The 19,837-nt window shown below is 47.7% G+C and overlaps 1 protein-coding gene across 2 annotated transcripts in view; it reads right to left on the bottom strand.

Moving 5' to 3' along the window:
* The window catches only part of EPHA8 (EPH receptor A8), a 61,669-nt gene that overhangs the window by 4,825 nt on the left and 37,007 nt on the right, over positions 1–19,837 (bottom strand). Inside the window, exons 5-15 of one of the 2 annotated variants that reach the window (XM_053400598.1) lie at positions 18,221–18,556; positions 14,768–14,892; positions 13,464–13,626; positions 11,975–12,068; positions 11,469–11,536; positions 9,776–9,901; positions 9,342–9,527; positions 6,531–6,592; positions 5,508–5,717; positions 3,608–3,757; positions 479–669 (exon numbers count right to left, since the gene is read on the bottom strand). In XM_053400598.1, coding sequence (XP_053256573.1) covers positions 479–669; positions 3,608–3,757; positions 5,508–5,717; positions 6,531–6,592; positions 9,342–9,527; positions 9,776–9,901; positions 11,469–11,536; positions 11,975–12,068; positions 13,464–13,626; positions 14,768–14,892; positions 18,221–18,556 — 1,711 coding nt within the window. Of the gene's footprint in view, positions 1–478; positions 670–3,607; positions 3,758–5,507; positions 5,718–6,530; positions 6,593–9,341; positions 9,528–9,775; positions 9,902–11,468; positions 11,537–11,974; positions 12,072–13,463; positions 13,627–14,767; positions 14,893–18,220; positions 18,557–19,837 lie in introns of both variants that reach the window. The other variant, XM_053400597.1, reaches the window with a different exon arrangement.

Raw genomic sequence — 19,837 nt, forward strand, 5'->3', positions numbered from 1 at the left:
ACAGAGCCCCCTTTCTGGATGGGGATCCCAGGATGGGAGAACCTGTGGCCTTCCAGATGTTGCTGGATCACAACTCCCATAATCCCTGAGCATTGGACATGGTGTCCAGGTGTTGGTGGCAGTTGGAGTCCAGCAGCATCTGAAGTGTCACAGGCTCCCCATCCCTGTAGTAAGCAATCACTGCTCCTCCTCCTCTAATTTCTCAAAGGTGTTCTTCTCTGTCGGTCTGCCTCATTCACAGAGTGCTTGAAACTTTTGTTATAATTTCGATGGCACATGATAGACACCCCCCCCCACATCACCTCACCTTGTCCTGGGTGGTTCTAACCACCTTTGGCTGCCTTCCTCCACTCCTGTCTTCATTGCCAAGGGAACAATGGACACTGATGGCCTTACTTTGGTTTCCAGCCATGGACACACAACTATCTTAGTTCTCTTCCCATGGGAGCAGAGCATCTCTCTGCTGGCAAACACGTACCTGTTGACTGTAGCCGTGCACTTGAGGTTCTGTGGGCTGCGGATGAGCTTGTCCAGGATGCTGACAATCTGGGGAAAACGTGGCCTCTCATTCCGATCTTTCTGCCAGCAATCCAACATGAGTTGATGCAGGGCTGTGGGGCAACCCATGGGGGCGGGCAGCCGGTAACCCTCCTCCACCGACTGAATGACCTGCGATGAAGGTTTGACAATGTGTGTTTATTGGTGTTACACCTCCCTTTCCTCCAGAGTTGTGCACTCAAGGTTCTGCCCTTCTCTATTTTATCTTCACAACAACCCTGCCTGGGAGGTTAGGCAGATAGGCAGTGACTACCTCAAGGACACTCAGTGAGCTTCATGCCCGAGTGAAGATATGAATCCTGGTCTCCTAGGTCCTAGTCTGATACTCTAACCACTACACAGCACTGCCTCTCCCAAGGTTTGCCTTTCTAAGAATCACCCTGCTAGGTGAGGTCAAAAAGTTTGTCTTGATGCCCCCAGAGAAGCTTAGAAACAGGAAAAGACAGTTGCAGCTAAGGAAGGGTGAACCTGCCCATTTCAATTTCTCTCATTTTTTCAGTCTCAAAATTAGTTTTGCCCATTTCTACATCAGTTTGCATTTTTAAAGAAAAGAACAAAATCCTCAGGAAAATCCGTCAGCATTTCTCCTTATATACACATTTTCACATTTGTTTCCTGCTTGGCAGGGGGTTGGACTCGATAGCCCTTGTGGTCTCTTCCAACTCTATGAGTCTATGATTCTATATGCTGTGCAACATAGCAGACACATTTTAACACAGCAATTTCCCCCAATAGAATGCAATTTCATGTTATTTTCACTAATATATGCCCACACCATCCTAGTATGTGTGTTCTCTCTAAAAATTACTTGGTTGGAGAACTGCCTTGCAAAATTCAGAGAACTGCGAATGCTGAAGGACTGCTGTGTTCCAGTTTGTGTATTGTTTCAAGCATTGCAAACTAGGCAGGTTTGCCTTTCAATGCAAATTGATTCAAATCTCTCTCTCTCTCTCTCTCTCTCTCTCTCTCTCTCTCTCTCATCCCATCTTGTTAACCTCCAGCCTTTGGCCTTCAGGGCTGCCTGAAGAATCCTTGGAAAAGGATACTGTGCTGCTTTAAAAAGAGAGATGGCGGAAAAGGAAAGGAAAAGTAGAATGTGCTTCTAGACCTCATATCAAATTCATGGAAGACCTTTTTTGAATGGGTAGAGCCCTGCTCCTGCCAGAGATCATCTGCCCCATCCAATTTCCACTATTTTTGCCTGAATTTCCTTCTACATGCCTTATTGTCCCTGGAGGCTACAGGGACTGAGCAGAGGTGCAATTTGCCTGATTTCCCCAATTCGTTCACTTTCTCTAGAGCCTAAGCCCACCCCGCTTTGCAGCAGTGTCTGTTTCGTAAATGACCAGCTCTTTTGCTTCAGTGTGCTGGGTCTTTGTATGATTTCATAATTGCTTACTTTGTGTTTTGTGAACACACAGAATGCCTGCATGATCTACACTTCTTCCCCACTGCAACATACAGAGTGTGTGTGTGTGTGTGTGTGTGTGTGTGTGTGAGAGAGAGAGAGAGAGAGAGAGAGAGAGAGAGAGAGAGAGAGAGAAATTGGAGCAGTACTAGCCATGCTGGGTAACCTGCAAGCCCCCACTTGGGAGGGTACGCAGGGATGGATAAGCAGAGACCGAGCCAGGGTTCAGGCTAGTCAAGGTAATTACTGCAAGATTCATCCAGGGAATTGACTCACTTGCAATTAATGTTCTTTTTTGTTTTTCAAAACAACACTATCAATTGATTCTTAACAGGGTAATCAAGTCACACAATTAACTTGATTAACAATTTTTAATTTTTGACAAAAAAAGATTCTGAACACATGTGGAATCCCATTCAATGTGGACTGCACAACTACAACACATGCCATGTTTGGGTAGCGAAAATTCTGCACATTATGACTTTCTTTGCAATCCCACCCAACAACGATGATGTGCAGAGGTTGTGGGGGGCTGGGAGACATCTATAACAGATTGACCCTCTGGCTGAAGGACTTCCCTCTGCTCTTTCGTTGCCCTTCCTTGATGTCTTCTTGGGCACACTTCCTTCTAAACTGGCAGCCATCTGGATTGAGTAACAAATTCCTCAAGGAGAGGCCAGCTATGTCACAGTGCAAAGATCCCCATGGAGTCTGTTTAAGACCAACACACTTGATAGCATGGAATGTGGTCTCAACAGATCCTGAGGCATAGGAGAACATGGCAGGAGCCGAAATTGGTGGAGTGATGGTGATGGCAGTGGGGTGGGGACCCTCTGAAAATTATCAGTTCAGAGAGCTTTACCAAGGTGTAGGGGTAATGAGAGAGGGAGCCACCATAGACAGAGTGATGAGAATAAGGGGAGAAATCCTGTTTAGGTCATCGATTCAGACCTCTGGTAAGAATGGTCCTTCTTCCAGGAACCTGCCAGGATCAGGAGAGAAACTAGAGTGACAGAAAGTGTGTGTGTGGGGGGTTTGGAGGTATGTCCCCACCCATTTTCTATTCTCACTCCATTTTCTGCCCACACATGGCCCTGTGTCCAACTCCTGCCTGAAACCCTTGAGAGTCACTGACAGTCAATGTGCTTAGCTTGATAGGACAAGTGTCTGACTCGGGATAAGGCAGGTTCCTTTGTTCTCACATCTTAACAGAAGGGCCATAGCTCATTGCTTTCCATGCAAGAGGTTCCAGGTACAACTCCCAACATTTAGACAGGTAAATCCCTGTCTGAAACTATTGGAGAGCACCTACAAGTCAGTGTACACAATACTGAACTAGATGGACCAATGGTGTGATTTGGCAGAAGGCAGCTCTTGATGAAGTGCAGGAGCAAAGAGTTGAGAAGGGCGCCTGTCTCTGGTTCCAGAGTCTGTTCCAGATGCTGCACCCAGTTCTCCTACTCTGATCCCACCAGCAGAGACCATTCTTGTCTTCCTGGCAACTTGGGGAAAGGAATGACCCGGGGATGTGCACAATTCCCTTCCCACAATGCTGAAATCTACAGGGATCGCTTTCACACAAGTTCTGTTTCAGGTGGAGGAATAGATTAAGTCATGGGCAGCAGCAGCTGCTTCCCTTACGTCCCGGTTGGTCATGTTCCAGTAAGGCCGCTCCCCATAGGCCAGCACTTCCCACATGACAATGCCGTAGCTCCACACATCACTGGCTGATGAGAACTTCCGGTACGTGATGGCTTCTGGCGCTGTCCACCGAACGGGGATTTTCCCACCCTGCAATAAGGAAAGTCCAAGGCAGAGACATGCAAGTCAACCAGTCTGAATGAAGCAACTACCACTAGCCACCAAGAACCACTGGATTCATCAAAACAGGCACCCAGGGGGTGTGAAACCCTGAACCCTTGACTGGCTGCTAAGTTAGCTAAGAGCTTTCCATAGCTAGCTGTGTTTGTGTGCATGGGCTTCTGCAGTTAAAGGTAAGTAGTGAGAGAGTGCACAGCAGCGGCAAGGAGCATTTTTCAGCCTGTGGGCCACATTCCCATCCGGGAAGCCTTCTGGGGGCCACATGCCAATGGTGGGTGGAGCCAGAGGCAAAAGTGGGCGGAGAAACAAGGGTCAATTTGACCTCTTGCACAACAGGCTAGTTTCACACACCCTCTCTGTCCTTCATCCAGGGATCAGAGTTGAAGGACACATGCCAACATCTAAAGAGGGTGCAATGTGGGGCAGGGAAAGGATTATAGAGGCTTGGGGCTGCATTCAGCCCTCCAGGTTTCAGATTCTCCATCACTTATGTACAAATTAGTGGTGAGTGAATGATCCTTAAGCTCAATTTGGGATCAGCTCAATATTTCTCAAACCATATGAAGCTGGCACACGATAGGGATGTCTGCCTTTTCCAAAAAGTTCTTTCCTGGCTGTTAGCATTGGGTATATCTTGATGGTTTCATCTGCCCCTCAAATGGTCATCTATGCTGTAAATGTGTGTGCCATTTTCTGGGCGAAATGAAGCTCAATTCAGGATACTTCTGAGCATTGCAAGCTGCCCAGATTCATACCTCTGAAGCAGCACCAGCAGCAACATCTCAGATGTAGAACCGGATGCTGGAGGAAGGCAGTGAAAGAGACCTCTGGGGGCAATAGGAACCTGACAGGCTCCAGAGAGCAGGATGAGACATCCTTAAGGAAAGGTCTGTAGCTCAGCAGGAGAGCACATGCTTGGCCTGCATCATGTCTGGTGGTAAATTCCCAGCATCTCCAGGTGCTGAGAGCCTGGAGAGCTACTGCCAGTCGAAGTGGACAATATTGGGCATAGTGGACCATGGCCCTGCCTGGTGTATATATATATATATATAAGCCAGGCTCCTATATTTTGCTGAGAAAGGAATATGGGGGGGGGGCTGTCTGAGAAACAAGGAAGGGACAAGCAGAGTTAAGCTGAATGTGGTTCTCTCTGTGTGCATGTGTGCATGAAGAGCCCCCAAGCTAGGATCTGCAGGAAGAGGCACCAGTTCAACAAAGCTACAAAACTGCTTGAAGGACGGTTCCCCCAAAATCTGTTAAGGTCCAGGGAATTCTCCAGATGCCTTAAATGTCTACAGAGATGCTGAGGAGTGGGGTTCATTTGGGTTGATGGGGCATTGCCCTGCTAACCTCCGTCTGCCCTCTTCCACCCCCACCTGCCTCTCTGCTTTCAGAGTCCAGAGGTGGCAATACCTGCCAGCATCAGTGTTGTCCCTGTAGAATGCATCAGAGAGGAGGATGGGTACAAAACTAGCAAAAGCTGGCTCTGCCTGTTATTGCCTCTGGCTCCTCCTACCGCTGGGCTCCCTACCTTCTGCCCCACCAGATGCCACTGGTCCCAAGAGACCACCAGTCTCCTTTCAGAGGCTTAGAAGCCATCATGGCAATCCAGCAGTATTTAAAATCATCATCACCGTCAGGACTCCATAAAAAGAAAGCTAATCATAATCACAACATTATCACGACAAGTAGCCCCTGTGTGCCGCAAGCCAGAGTGTACCGTGGTGGTATAAGCAGCCTCGGGGTTGTTCTCCAGGATTCGCGACAGGCCAAAGTCAGAGACTTTGCAGACCAAGTTGCTGTTGACCAAGATGTTGCGTGCTGCCAAGTCGCGGTGCACATAGCCCAGGTCCGCGAGGTAGCGCATGCCAGCGCCGATGCCTCTCAGCATGACGACCAGCTGAAGCACTGTAAATTGCCCGTCATGTTTCTGGAGAAAGATCAGCCCGTGTTAGTTTTCAGCCAGTGTCGTGTCACCGGTAGAGGCTTGTCCGGAGGGTGAACAGGGCACCGCCACACCAAGCTCAGCCTGCCTCTAAGCAGCCCCTTATAACTTATAACTTATAACCAGTCCTGTGGGTGCCGCTGTCTGCCAGCTTCCTCCTCTTTAGTGTTGCCTTTGTAGATCTTGCCAGGGAGGAGGATGGGAACGAAACTAGAATGAGTTGGCTTTGTCTCTCATGGGCGACCCCTGGAGGCACCAGCCCACACTGCACCCCAGTAATGCATATCCCAGGACCGCCTAAAATACAGGGGTTACATTTAATCACTACCCCTTGTGGAGGCAAATTCTAGAGTTTAACAATGCACCCTGTGAAGCAATGCTTTCTTCCATCCTTTCCTGAAAGTTGGGAGATGTTGGAAGAACATTCAGCTTCATTGGATGACCCTATGTTCTAGTATTCATAGAATCATAGAATTGTACAGTTGGAAGGGGTCCTGAGGATCATCTAGTCCAACCCACTGCAATGCAGGAATATGCAGCTGTCCCATATGGGGATGGAACCTGCAACCTTGGCATTATGAGCACCATGCTCAAACCAGCTGAGCTATCACTAGCTCCACCCCCTTGATCATTCTGGCTGCCCCTCTCTCAACCATTTTGGGCTCTATACTATCCTTCCTCCTGTGATCCTCCAGTCAGATGCCACTGTCATGAGGCTGCAGCACCCGCCTCTCCTTGCTCCTGTCAGTCACTCTGCCAGGAACCATGCAGCATGAATAAGAAGGCGTGCTGTTTTACCCGGAGAAAGGAATCCAGCGAGCCGTTCTCCATGTACTCGGTCACAATCATGACTAATTTGCCTGCAGGAGACAAGAGAGGTCAAGTTAATAGGCATGTGCCTTTGCAGCTGATGTGTTTCTGTCTGTTCAGGACTGGTATGAGACATTGTGCTGACGAGGGGCACCAATGGGTCCCCCACTCTACTTGACCACAACTGTGCAGTATTTTCTTTTTCAGCTGCTGCACCACTCACTGCCCTTCCAGATGCCCCCCTCCAAGATATCATTTTGGCAGTAGATGAGGAGTAGTGCCACTTTTGAATGGGGGCCAAGCTTGATTCCCACCCATGGTGATCACCGGCCATCATTATTTTCCCAAAAGGAAATCTAGCTTTGTCAAACCTGGAAGAGCCTGCAGAGCCTATATAGAGCTATAATAACTGCAGAGTCTCTAGGTCAGGACATTGCATTTGGGGTAACCCCCGGATTAGAGTTCAAGCTTCGCTCTCATTCTAAAGAAGGATGTAAGCCTGGCTATTTCCAATAGGGCTGATTTGGAGCCCGGTAGGGAAGGCAAGGAGGCAGCTGGGTCAGGCAGTGCAGTGTCCCTGGGGCATGAGACCAGTGTCTGAATTGACTAACTGCTGGTGCCAGGTCTTGGGGTGCATATTGGTGGGGAAGGGACATTTAGAAAGCCCTCTTTGCTCCACCATAGTTCCTGAGACTTCCTCACAGGATACCAAAGACAGACAATCTATAGGCACCGTTCATGTTATTAAGTCATTCTGATATTTGCATCCTATTACCATAATGCTTTGCATCAGAAGTGTGACCCGAAAGCTCCCCCTCCTCCCCAGCTTTATAATTCAATTCAATTCAGCTCATCCCAAAAAAAGAGAGTGAAAGGGCATTTTACTTCTGTGCAGGAAAAGAGAGTCAGAAGCGCAAGCCAAACGTTCCCTCCCCCCCTCCCTTTTTTCTCATCTCCATCAAATGAACCGCTGCAGGAAGAACAAACCCAAATCAACGGCTCATTTTGCTAATGATATTCGTAAGGAAGCAAGGACAGCAGCCGGGGACAGGCTGCCTTCCTCTCCCTCTGAAATGAGAGGCAACAACTAAAGGAGAGAGGAGAACTAAACTCCCGTCTGAGGCTTCAGAACAATTGACAGCTGGCCAGGAGGCCAGTCCAAGCTGAAGGTTACCAAGTCTTGGGCTGGACCCTTGTAGGTGTCTATTTTCAGAGGGGCCTAACCTGTAGGTAGGGATGGGTGAATCATAGGAACAGAAGAAGAGCATGAGGGAATAGGTCATTGACCAATGTGGCCCAGCATCCTGCTCTGACACTGGCCAACCAGATGTCCATGGGAAGCCCAAAAGCTGGATATGAGCACAACAGCACTCTGCCCACATGCGACCCCCAGCGACCGGTATTGAGAGGCATAATGTTTCTGACAGTGGAATAGAACACAGTCATGGACACTGGGGACCAAAACTCAGTGACATATGTTGATTTAAACCAGAGAAGGAGGATCTGTGGTCCTCCAGATGTTGGACTACAAACTCCCATCATCCTTGAATATGCTGGCTGGGGCTGATGGATGCTGAAGATCAAAGCATCTATTTTTGTTTTATTTATTACATTTCTATACTGCCCTTCATCTGAGGATCACAAGAGCAGTTTACAATATAAAAACACAAAAATATATAGCATAGAAACAACTAAAATCAATAATCCCCAGCCACACACACAAAGCTTAAAAGGCCATAGATGGTTTAATTAGGCAAAGGCTAATCTAGAAGGCTGCTGGGTCCTCATCCCTGCCAATCACTTTCTCAACATACATGTTGAACCTAATTTGCACTGTGACTGGTCAGGGTAAAACAATCGGAGGCTGGTGGAGTGAACGTGGTCACTAGTAAGGATGAGTTTGATAGCCAAAAGTTGAGACTTGCCCAGTGCCTTTCCAATGTCCCTCAATGACGCAGGTATCCCTGAAACAAGACTGATTTCTTAAAGCCATTCACGACTCCCATCTTCATAATAAAGTCCCTTTCTGGGTTGGTCTGCAATGCTGATGAGTCCAGACTGATATCAAAAAGGTCTTTGATTAGTTTTTCTCTCTGCTTGGGGCCTCGAATATCCTGCAGTTCTTCTGAAGACTGGCCCCTTCCACCCTCATTGCCCACAAATTGATTCTTGATGTCCTTATTCATAGGAAACTTTGCATTCCTCAAGTGTCCCCCCCCCGTATTTTAAGAGCCTTTGTCCTTCCTGACAGCCCATTTGGATGCAAGGAAGATAGGTTTGTGGGTCAAGGGAGGCAGAAGAGGAGAGTAATAGGGATAAAGGCTAGCTAGTTAAGTTGTGGCAACATGTCATGAATAACTGTGAAATCTGGGTGTAGACTAGTGGCTAAGAGTCTGATCTGTGACCCAGGAAGGATCTGGTTCAAATCTCACCTGTGCCATGAGTTCCCTAGGTAGCCTTAGGCAAGTCACACTCTCTCAAACCTGCCACCTTCTGCACTATGGAGGAAAATAATACAGGCCTCTCTTACAGGATTACTATAGGACAGCCTTCTTCAATCTACTGCCCTCCAAACGTTCTGGACTAGAACTCTCATTGTCTCTGACCATTGGCAATGAGTCCAAAACATCTGGACAGCAGCATGGAGGAGAAGGCCGTTGGAAGAACTGCAACCAAATCATAGACATGCAAAGTGTTTCGAACAACATCATTCCCTCTAGCAGCCCCTTGGAGCCATGAGACATGTTCCCCTTGTTCCATTCGCTAAACTCACCTAGTCAGACCTGGCCTCACACTTACTTTTGGTGACCACCCCCTCCAGGTGGATGACATTGGGGTGGTCAAACTGGGCCATGATGCTTGCTTCACTCAGAAAGTCCCGTCGCTGCTTCTCTGTGTACCCAGCTTTCAGGGCCTTGACCGCCACAGGTACCTCCCTCTTTCCAGGTAGCTTCAGACGGCCATAACACACCTCTCCTGACTCTCCTGCAGACCAAGATGGATCAGCACATCACATTCAGTTTTTATCTTACTGCCAAGCCCCTTCCGAGCTTCCCTTGGCCACCAATTCCACCCTCAGATAGGCTTCTGAGAACCATCCAGAAGGCCAATGATTCTCATTTGAGAAAAAGAGATCTGGTGCCCCATTGGCCTTAAAAGAGCAGCTTCCCCTGCCCCTGGATGTTCTCTGGATCCAGGGAGAGGGACATCTATGGGGGAAAAGGAGTACATACCAGACCCAATGACTCTCTCGATTTTAATCCTGGAGGCTTCGATTTCTCGCGTGAACTCATGCACAGCCTGGCAGGGGTCCTCATAAGTGTGGGGCTCCACGTAGAACTTTGACTCGGGGAATTTCACTGTAGGGCATTCCGGAAGGACAGAAGAGACAAGAAGCTTGAGGCAGTTGTGCAAAGCAGGGACCGGGGAGAAAGTTGATCTTGTTTGCATTTGAATGAGAAACTGGCTCCTTCGCACTTCCCAAAGCAATGCACAACCTGACCCCCCCCCCAATCCTCTGAAATTGGCACTTCCCTGAATGCTGCAGCACAGTTCTCTAACCAAACAATGTGTACATGAAACATTATTTTTTTAAAAGAAAAAGAAAAAGAAATCCCACATGCATTTACAAAAAACTTCCACTATTATACAATAGAACACTGCTTGAGAAAAAGTGCATGTTAGTCAAAACTACTTACAAAAAAATGGGTCTCTTAGGAGAAATCAACACTAAGATGCTGGCAATTTTTCATGAAGATTTAAAAAGAAGGGAGTTGTAAATTGTGGAGGATATATGGATAACAACATTTAAGATTGGGGAAAAGACCCAAGGAACTGAGAGAAACTGAAACTGACAGATTTATCTGTCCTTGGATGCAGCAGCAGGTATCTGATGCTCAGGTGAGGCCAGTTGATGTGTCCTGGGGTAAAGGTGCAGAGGATACATCCCATTAGGAGAAGGGAAGGGACTTGTGTTTTAGGATCATCATCCCTCACAATTTGCCCTGCTGGCCAGGCTGATGGCAGTTGGAGTCCAGCAACGCCTCTCTCCCTGCTCTATGCCAGTGATCTTTGACCAGCTGAGACCCAAGACCACCTGAGACCCCCAAGCTACAACATGGGACCCAATTCCACATTTTCACTTTTGTTATATAGTTTTAAGTGCTAATAATGCACACTATCGATCCTTACATGGCAATTCACAGAGCAATATGCATAGGATTAGCATGAAAACTAGTCCTCCAATGCGTCAGGCATAGGCATAGGTCAGAAATATATATCTTAGCGAAAAACAGTGTGTGCCTATCTCTTCCCACATTGCATCACTCATGGAAATTGATAAAATGAGCATCTCATCAGAAGAACACATCCCAGTCCTGACAACCATGTAGTGCCCCTTTGGTATGGTCAGTCTAAGCTGGAATCCAACATGGAAGCAAGAGCTTTGCTGCAACCCACCTGGTGTGGCCTTACGACCCACCGGTGGGTCCTGACCCACTGGTTAAAGACCTATGAATTAGGCTTGTCTACAGTAGCTAATGGTTGAGGAAGTCAAGTGAAAGTCCTCTGCCAAAGGGAAATCATCTGTGGCCTCCTCACCCCTGAAAGGATATCAGGGAAAGCAATACCAAGCTAGCAAAACATATCTCAGGGAAACAGAGATAGGCTCATACAAAGCTTCTTCCTCTAGAGAACCCAACTTCCTATCATCAAGGTTGCATCCTCCTCCCAGGTGGTTCAAACCTTGAGCCAGCCAGGTACAGTGATGCCTTCACTTTGCCTCCTGGGGCAGTGTCAGAGTTCCATGTGCACCATGATGGAGGCTCTGGCCCTGCACATTTACCAGCAGAGGCTTACTCTTGGCATGGTAATGTTAGCTGTGGTGCTGCAGAATGGACATACATGAAGGTCACTGGACAAGCTTACCCTGTCCGTTCTGATAATGCATCTTCTCCTCGTCGGAGTCCTGGAATGCCTTGCTGTAGCCGCAGTGTCTGCACGCCCAGTGATGTGGCAGGGTGGAGGGTGAAGAGAGAGATGAGACACAAAATATGCTAGTGAGGCACCACCTTAAGAACTTAAGAAGAGCCCTTCTGGATTTGACCAAATGCCCATCTAGTCCAGCAGCCTGTTTTCACAATGGCCAACTAGGTGCCTATGGGAAATCCGCAAGCAGCAGATGAAAGCAACAGCGACTTCTCCACTTGTGCTCTCCATCAACCTTCTCCTTCATCAATGGTCTAAAACTCTTTTAAAGCCATCTAAGTTGGTGGCTATCACTTGTTAGCCTTCCTTCCAAACTAAGAAGAAGAAGGCCCAAACCCAAATGTTGCAACTTTTCCTCTTAGGGGAGTTGTGCATGCAAACACACAGAAGCGTACCACTTGGGAGGAGGTCCCCATGAGAGATCTGCCCTTAAAAGATAAGCCTACCTCTTCTTGCAGATCAGAAAGAGCAGCAATGTGACAAGGCCACTGATGAGGGTGAGGCAGGTCCATACAACCACTGTGGTGTCGTAATGGGGAGCTACTGGGAAAGAAAGATTGCAGGATTCTAGCTCTGCAGCCTGAGACAGACAAACACCCACACATGTGCACTGTTCTTTTCCCTTTATCTCTGGGCTCAGTGCATCCTGACTCCCCATGGAACAGAGGCAGCTGTCTTTCACCAAGTCAGACATCAAGTCCAGCTAGCTAAAGACTGTCCACAATGACTGGCTCTCCAGGATTTCAGATAGGGGCAATTCCCAGCCTTACCTGCAGATGCTGGTGATTGAACCAGGGACCTTCTGCATGCAATGCAGATAACTCTACAACTCTGCTACAGCAAAGAGGCAAGGGTGATCCAGCGACAAGGAAATATGTTCTTCCTAAGAATGGAGCCTGTTCCCTGAGCATGACTTACTAATGGGAGATCATTGGAAGTTTGAGCGATGTCTTTCTTTTTGCAGCATTCCATAGCTCAGTGATGGCCAAACTTGGCCCTCCAGCTGTTTTGGGACTACAACTCCCATCATCTCTAGCTAACAGGACCAGTGGTCAGGGATGATGGGAACTGTAGTCCCAAAACAGCTGTAGGGCCAAGTTTGGCCATCACTGACATAGCTGATATGCCTTTGTTGCTTGAGAACACCAGTGGAGAAGGAATTATGGAGGAAAGTAATGGTAAAGCAGGAGAGGAATTCTAGCAGTGAAGGACTGCAGCTCATTCATAGAGCATCTGCTTTGCATGCAGAAGGTCTATGGTTCAATGCCTGGCATCTCCAGGAAGAACTTGAAGGGACTCTTAGAGGAAACCCTAGAGAGCCACTACCAGTCATTGTAGACAAAACTGAAATAGGTGGGTCATTGGCCTGTCTCCCTCTAAGGCAGCTGCCTCTGTTCCTTCGTTGAGCTGTGGCTGATGGAAGCTGGAGTCCAACAACATCTGGAAGACTCAATGGTTGCCTGATACTCCATCGGTCCCATGTCCAAAATTCATACAGAACCTCAGAACAGGTGACAGACCAAGGATAACACGGATCATGACTGTGTCAGCACACTGCCCTAGAGCCTTAATTCTCCCCCTTCTGGGCTTAGCCCTCCCTTCCATAAGAACATAAGAAAGAGCCCATCTAGTCCAGCTTCCTGTTCTCCCAGTGGCCAAAGAGATGCCCCAATGGGAAGCTCACAAGAAGCACCTTGGTACAACATTGCTCTCCCCAGTTGCGATTCCCAGCAACCGGCAATTCATGGGCATAACTGCCTCCAGCAGTGGAGGGAGAACTCCTTCTCTGATATGGGTATGTCCTGTAGGGGTTGGAGGCCACCGCATGGGGGAAGGCAAACAGAGCTTGCATTTTGGGGTGGGGTGCCTTCCAGTCCTGCCCCATCCCACACCTGCACTCTCATGCACCCCACTCCTCCCCCTGCTTTGCCTCACTTGCTTTGGCGGTCTCCACTTCCACCACCTGGCTGAATTTGCCACAGCCGGCAGAGGTGCGGGCTCGGACCTGGAAGACATAGCAGGTTGCCGGCTTCAAGCCTGAGACGGTGGTGCTGTTGCCTTTGGACTTCAGGGTGGAGTAGCTCTGCATTTCTTTGTCCTGGGGAAGCAGAAAGTGACATCAGTCCAGGGCAGGGGTGGGGAACTCAGGCCTGGAGGGCAAGCGTGGCCTTTTGGGCCTCTCCATCTAGCCATTAGGACTCTCCCCAGGCCACCCTGTCATCAGCCCTGCTTTGCCTTCCCACTGCTTTTTCCTGGCTGGAATGTGTCCTTCAACTCTGGCAATGTCTTTTGGATGGTGGTTGAGGACAGATGGGTGCAGGAACTAGTCTTTTATACAAAGGTAACATCTGCAATTTTTGCTCCAATCACTTATGCAACTGGCCACTCCCACCTCCAGATCTTTGAAGGGTCCCCAGAAAAAGAATATTCCTCACCCCTGGATCAAAGCCTTGTGCTAGAGAAGGTATTATTGGGAATGGGGACAGGAAGTAGCAATGGGTTTATTTCAGCCTTTCCATACTTGCTTGGCTTGCCTTCCAAGTTAACTTGGGGAATTTCTAAAATCAGTGTTGGAATTTGGCAAATGAAGGGTTTGCTGGAGTTTTCAGTTCATGGTTTTATTTGGTTTCCTTGTGGCTTACTGAAGCACACCAACCACCAGAGCTTATGAGGATGGGTGAAATCTGGTCAAGAAGGAATCATGATGCAATTCCATCAGGATTCCTTTTTATGCTGCAATTTAGTCACTGCACATACGAGCACATGTGCATGGAATCCTAATGCAACTGCATTTAATCAATGCACATGCATGAAATCGCATTAATATTCCGTGTTGTGCTGTGATTTAATCGGTGCATGTCAGAGCATGAGCAGTTGTGCGTGGAATCTCGATGTAATCATGCAGTCATGTCAGAACTCCATTTTACACTTTGATTAAATCAATGTCATCATTACAACTGTAATTTGTAAGTTTAAAAAAAAGGCAAGCTGAAACCCGTGAGAAACTGCACATGCACAGTTGTCTGAACAAAGTCTGGAAATAAAAGGAAGCAGAAATAAATAGCTGCTTGCTAATGGAGAGGTGCCCTGTGGAAGCAAGACTCTGGAAGAAGTAGAAGGAGGGGGGGGGGAGATTTCCATTAGCTTTATTTGCACCTTAGAATCTGGGAAGCAACTTAGAATGGCACACCTTGCCCAACAGAGAGAGCAGACAGGTCAACCAGCACAATTGCTTTTACCTTTTCATAGTACTTGATCTCATATTCCAGAATGATGCCGTTGGGCTGATCCGGTTCCTGCCATAGGAGCGTGACACTGTTTTGGCCCACGTTCTCCTGGTGAACGGCCAGCACTTGGGATGGAGCTACAGAAACAGACAATAGGAGACCACATGAGGGTGATGCTGATAATGCCAAGGTTGCAGGATTGATCCCTGAATGCTACAGCTGCATAGGTTGGGCTAGATAATCCTCAGGATCCCTTCCAACTCTACAGTTCTAGAGGACAGAGAGAGGCCATGGTGGTAGTGGAGAAAGCAATGAGACCAGCTGTAGATGGAGCCAGAGCCATTGCAAGGTGGGCCCACGTCCTGTTTGATTGCAAGTAAGACAGTAGAAAGATAGAAGCTGGCCGAGAGGAGACCGAGGTTGGTGGGGTTCTGTTCTATCTGCCATAGTGGACCACCATTGTTGAATGGGTCAAGAGGTTCTAGGTGACTTAGGTGACCAAGCTCAGCCATACAGCAATTGCTATAAGAGGGAGACTGCATTTAATCTCACAACAAGCACCAGTTAGTGGCATTGTCAGGCAACTGCCAGGACATCAGTACTCCAGGAAGGCTTACCATGGGGGCCTGCCTTGTGACTTCCTAAAAACACCTAACAACCATAAGAGCATGACACTGACTTCCACCCATATACAATTCGGGTTGCAAATTTTCCCATTTGTTTATTTGAGTCCGTTTAGGAATCACTTCCCATAGAATATCTTAAAGGGACTTCACGGCAAAACTGCCAACCACCAAAACAATTAAAAACAGTTCCAGATAAAAAATAATAATAATAATTTTAATATGTAAAAAAAACCCAAAAAAAACCACAAACCAGTTTCAGGCTTGACACAGACACAGTCTGGAATAAAGATCTGCCATTGAAAGTGTTGTTGACAAAGGAAGGTTTTCAGAGAATTGGAAAGAATTCTTCAGCAAGTATACTCCAACTCAGAATTGAAAGAGTACTTCATTCCTCAATAAATTGGTGCGTTGACCTATTCTTGGTTTCTAGAATTAGTAATTCATCATTGCTCTTGCTATGTAGATGGCATTTTGTATGTACTGTATATAAAACATTTCTGCAGAGATGGCCCCTGCCTGATATGTAGGGGGAGAGAATTCTAAAAAGGAGGTGCCACCACACTAAAGATTGCTCTCTCAAACAGAAGTGACGTCCTGATAAAAGCAGAGTAGGCATGTCAGGGGTAAGATGATATTTTAGGTATATTTTTCCAGGTCTTCCTCATCATTAATAGTAACAGCTGAGGATTGGACTAGATGATCCTTTGGGTCCCTTCCAACTCTGCAATTCTATGACTCTACAAATTAAGGCTGCAATCCTATGCCCACTTACCTTGCGCTATGCTCCACTGAACTCATTTCTGAGCAGACATGTATAGGATTGCTCTGTTAATCTGCAATGTTTTTAATGGGTCAAAACATCCAGAGTAGGGTAGGTATGTGAGATGGAGTTCTGGTTGGTTCTATCGTGGAGGGGAAAGAAAAGGAAAAGAAAAGCAGAAAATAATGGAACTGGGAAAGGTCACAAAAGGCAACCCAAATGAACAGAGGATGAAGAATCTTCCTCACAAAGAAATGCTTTTTATTGTTATTTTTTTTAAAAAAAAAAAGGCTATTGGAGCGACATGAAAGAGGATTATATAATGTTTCATTGGTGTGGAGGAAGTAAATAGAGAGGATTTCTTCTCCTTCTCTCATAAAACTAGAATGCAAGAGATCACCCTGGGAAATTGGCTGGCAATAGATTCAGGATGCATGGAAGGAAAGGACTTCTTCATGCAATTTCTAGAAATCAGTCAAGTTTGTGGGATTCAGTGTCACAGGGGTGGTGGCGACAGCCACTAGTCTAGGCTGCTTTTCAAGAGGATCAAGCAAGTAACAGAGGAGAGAAGGCAAGCACCCAGGACATGCCAAAATGAAAAAGGAGATCCAAAGAGGGCAGCAGTTTGCATAAAATCTGCATGTGCCAATTTGGGGGTTGCCAGAGTGGCACCTGTGGAAGCCCATAAAATTAGGCTTGAAAGAAATGTTCCATTGTTGCTAATAAAATGGGTTGCAGTCTGTGCTTGGTTGCGGTGCGCATGGTACCCACCAACAGTTTCTCCAGTCTGCAAATGTGTGTATATGGGCCCAAAACGGTTGGTGAACCCAGGGCTCATACGTATGCAGAAATACACATTTTGAAATGATTGCTGCAATTTAAATAGAAGTGCAATACCTAGCACAGAAGTGGAGAAGACTGTGACCAGGTGATCTGGGTGCCTGCTCAGCCAATTGTAAAAATGCCATTGATGGGCAACATCAAGGCCCCTTCCTTCTTCGTGTTCATTATCTTTCAACATTATCAGCAAAGCAGACCCTACAAATGTCCCTATTTTTCAGGGACAGCCCCAAATTTAAAGACGCCATCCCAGTTTCCAATTTGATCCTGGAATGTCCCGTTTCCCTATTTTCATCGGAGAAACGTTGGAGGGTATGGAGTTATGTGACCTCCCCAAGCCAAGGAGATAAGTAACTATACAATCTTTAGATGACATCTGAAGGCAGCCCTGTATAGGGAAGTTTTTTTTAATGTTTTATTGTGTTTTTATATATGATGGAAGCTTCCCATAGTAGCTGGGGCAATCCATTCAGATGGACAGGGTCTTGTTGTCATTGAATAGGACATCCCTATTTTCATTGGAGAAATTTTGGAGGGTATGGTAACACTCATGATCTGTACAGCCCTTCAAGGAGAGGACTGTTGTCTGTAAAGTAGGCCACATAACCACCTGAAATAACATGGAGCTGGTGATGAAGGACATCTGACCTAGGGAACCATCCATGTCACTTCAATTTGGGAGCACCTCAATGGATTCCAGCCAGTGCTTTTTCTTTTCTTTTTTAGAAAAAAGATACTGGTACTCACCATGAAGTTGTTACATTAAGTGCCATACTTCTAACATTTAGGGGGGGAAGGTGCCAGTACAGTGGTACATCGGGTTACATACACTTCAGGTTACAGACTCCGGTAACCCAGAAATAGTACTTCGGGTTAAGAACTTTTCTTCAGGATGAGAACAGAAATCGTGCTCTGGCAGCGTGGCAGCAGCAGGAGGCCCCATTAGCTAAAGTGGTGCTTCAGGTTAAGAACAGTTTCAGGTTAAGTATGGACCTCCAGAACGAATTAAGTACTTAACCCGATGTACCACTGTACTGAACAACACTGAGTAGACAACACTTGAGTTAAATGGACCAGGTGTCTGACTCAGTATAAGTCAGCTTCTTACATGCCTGATCCTGCCATAAAAACCTCTTTGCCCATTCAGTGAGATCCACAATGTTCAGCCCTGAGAAGCAGGCTAAGCAGAAGCTGAAAGCCAGTCTGGCAGGGCAAGCAGGGGGGGAGGGCATCTCCTACCTGCCTGGTTTGTGGTGATGTTGACGGCAGCAAATTTCGGTGGCTCGAGGGTCAGCTCGGAGACCCCGTTGACGGCCTCCACCCAGAAGGAGTAGTTGGTGTGGGCCAGGAGGTTGGTGACAGCCAGGGATCCCTGGGCCAGGTTCACTGGCTGGGGCAGGAAGCGGATGCCAGGGCTGCAGGCCTCGCACTGGCCAGAATCCCACAGGCAGTGGCGGCAGAGGACGTTGTAGAGGATGTCGCTGCGGCCGCCTTTGTCCAGAGGCGGGGACCACTCGAGGGTGACAGAGGTGCCATTCACGCTGGAGAGCAGGTTCACGGGGGCAGAGGGAGGACCTGGAAACAATCAGGAGGAGTGCAGGGTCATGGAGGAAGAGTTGGAAGGAACTTCCATAACAGCCCTAATATTTGTTTATTTCTTTAGGGCATTTGCACCCTGTTCTTCAGGGACGCGGGTAGCACCGTGGGTTAAACCACAGAGCCTAGGGCTTGCCAATCAGAAGGTCGACAGTTCGAATCCCCACGATGGGGTGAGCTCCCGTTGCTCAGTCCCTGCTCCTGCCAAGCTAGCAGTTTGAAAGCACGTCAAAGTGCAAGTAGATAAATAGGTACTGCTCCAGCGGGAAGGTAAATGGCATTTCCATGCGCTGCTCTGGTTCGCCAGAAGTGGCTTAGTCATGCTGGCCACATGACCCGGAAGCTGTACGCCGGCTCCCTCGGCCAATAAAGCGAGATGAGCGCTGCAACCCCAGTTGGATCTAATGGCCAGGGGTCCTTTTTACCCTGTTCTTCAGTCAAAAAATGATCCCAGCCTGCAATCCATTAAAACAGGCTTATCATCTTAAAACACACACACGCAACACAACGCACAAGGGAAACAAGACAGGGAGGAAAGAGAAAAACCCGAGCCAAACCTCAGGCACCAATTTTTGAACAGCTGTTCCTGTGCCAGCTGGCACAGTTCAAAAGCAGGAGGTGCCTGATGGAGCCAGGCCTCCAGCAAAGCTGATGCAATGAGCCTTCTGATTCCTATCTCTTCCGCTGAGGCAGCCTGATGGAACGGCTGTCCCCACATGATGGGAGAAGAGGTCTGCAGGCAGAACCCCTGCATCCTCTCCTCTGCTCCTGTAGACATATAACCCTGTCCCAGAGTGGGGAACAAGGTGCATTTCAAAATGTGCATTTCTGCAAGCCAAGGTGGTGCCCTCCAGATATTACTGGACTACAAGTCCCATCAGCCCCGGGGCATCCAGAGGGCACAGCCTTGGCTACTCCTGCTTGAGATGATGTTGGGCTCCCATCCACCCCAACCAGCATGGTCAATGCTCAAGCATGAAGGGAGCGGGGGGCAAATGTTGCACATGGATATAGGGATATTGCCCCCTCTTTTTGAGCCAGGGAAATGGGCTGCAAAACAATGCATTGGCTTGCACAGGTGCACAATCTCAGTGTAAGGTGTTTAAATCTGCTGTTTGCATGTGTTTTTGTGTGTGTGTGTGTGTGTGTGTGTGTAATTGATCGTATATGATTGTCAACCAGGCAGATGTCTGTAGGAGATAAAGGGTGTGGCGTGCCTGGTGACAGGTGAGTTTTCCACTAGCTCTAACTATTTAGTCA

Source organism: Podarcis raffonei, chromosome 8 (genome assembly GCF_027172205.1).
Source record: "Podarcis raffonei isolate rPodRaf1 chromosome 8, rPodRaf1.pri, whole genome shotgun sequence".
Taxonomy (NCBI): Eukaryota; Metazoa; Chordata; class Lepidosauria; order Squamata; family Lacertidae; genus Podarcis; species Podarcis raffonei.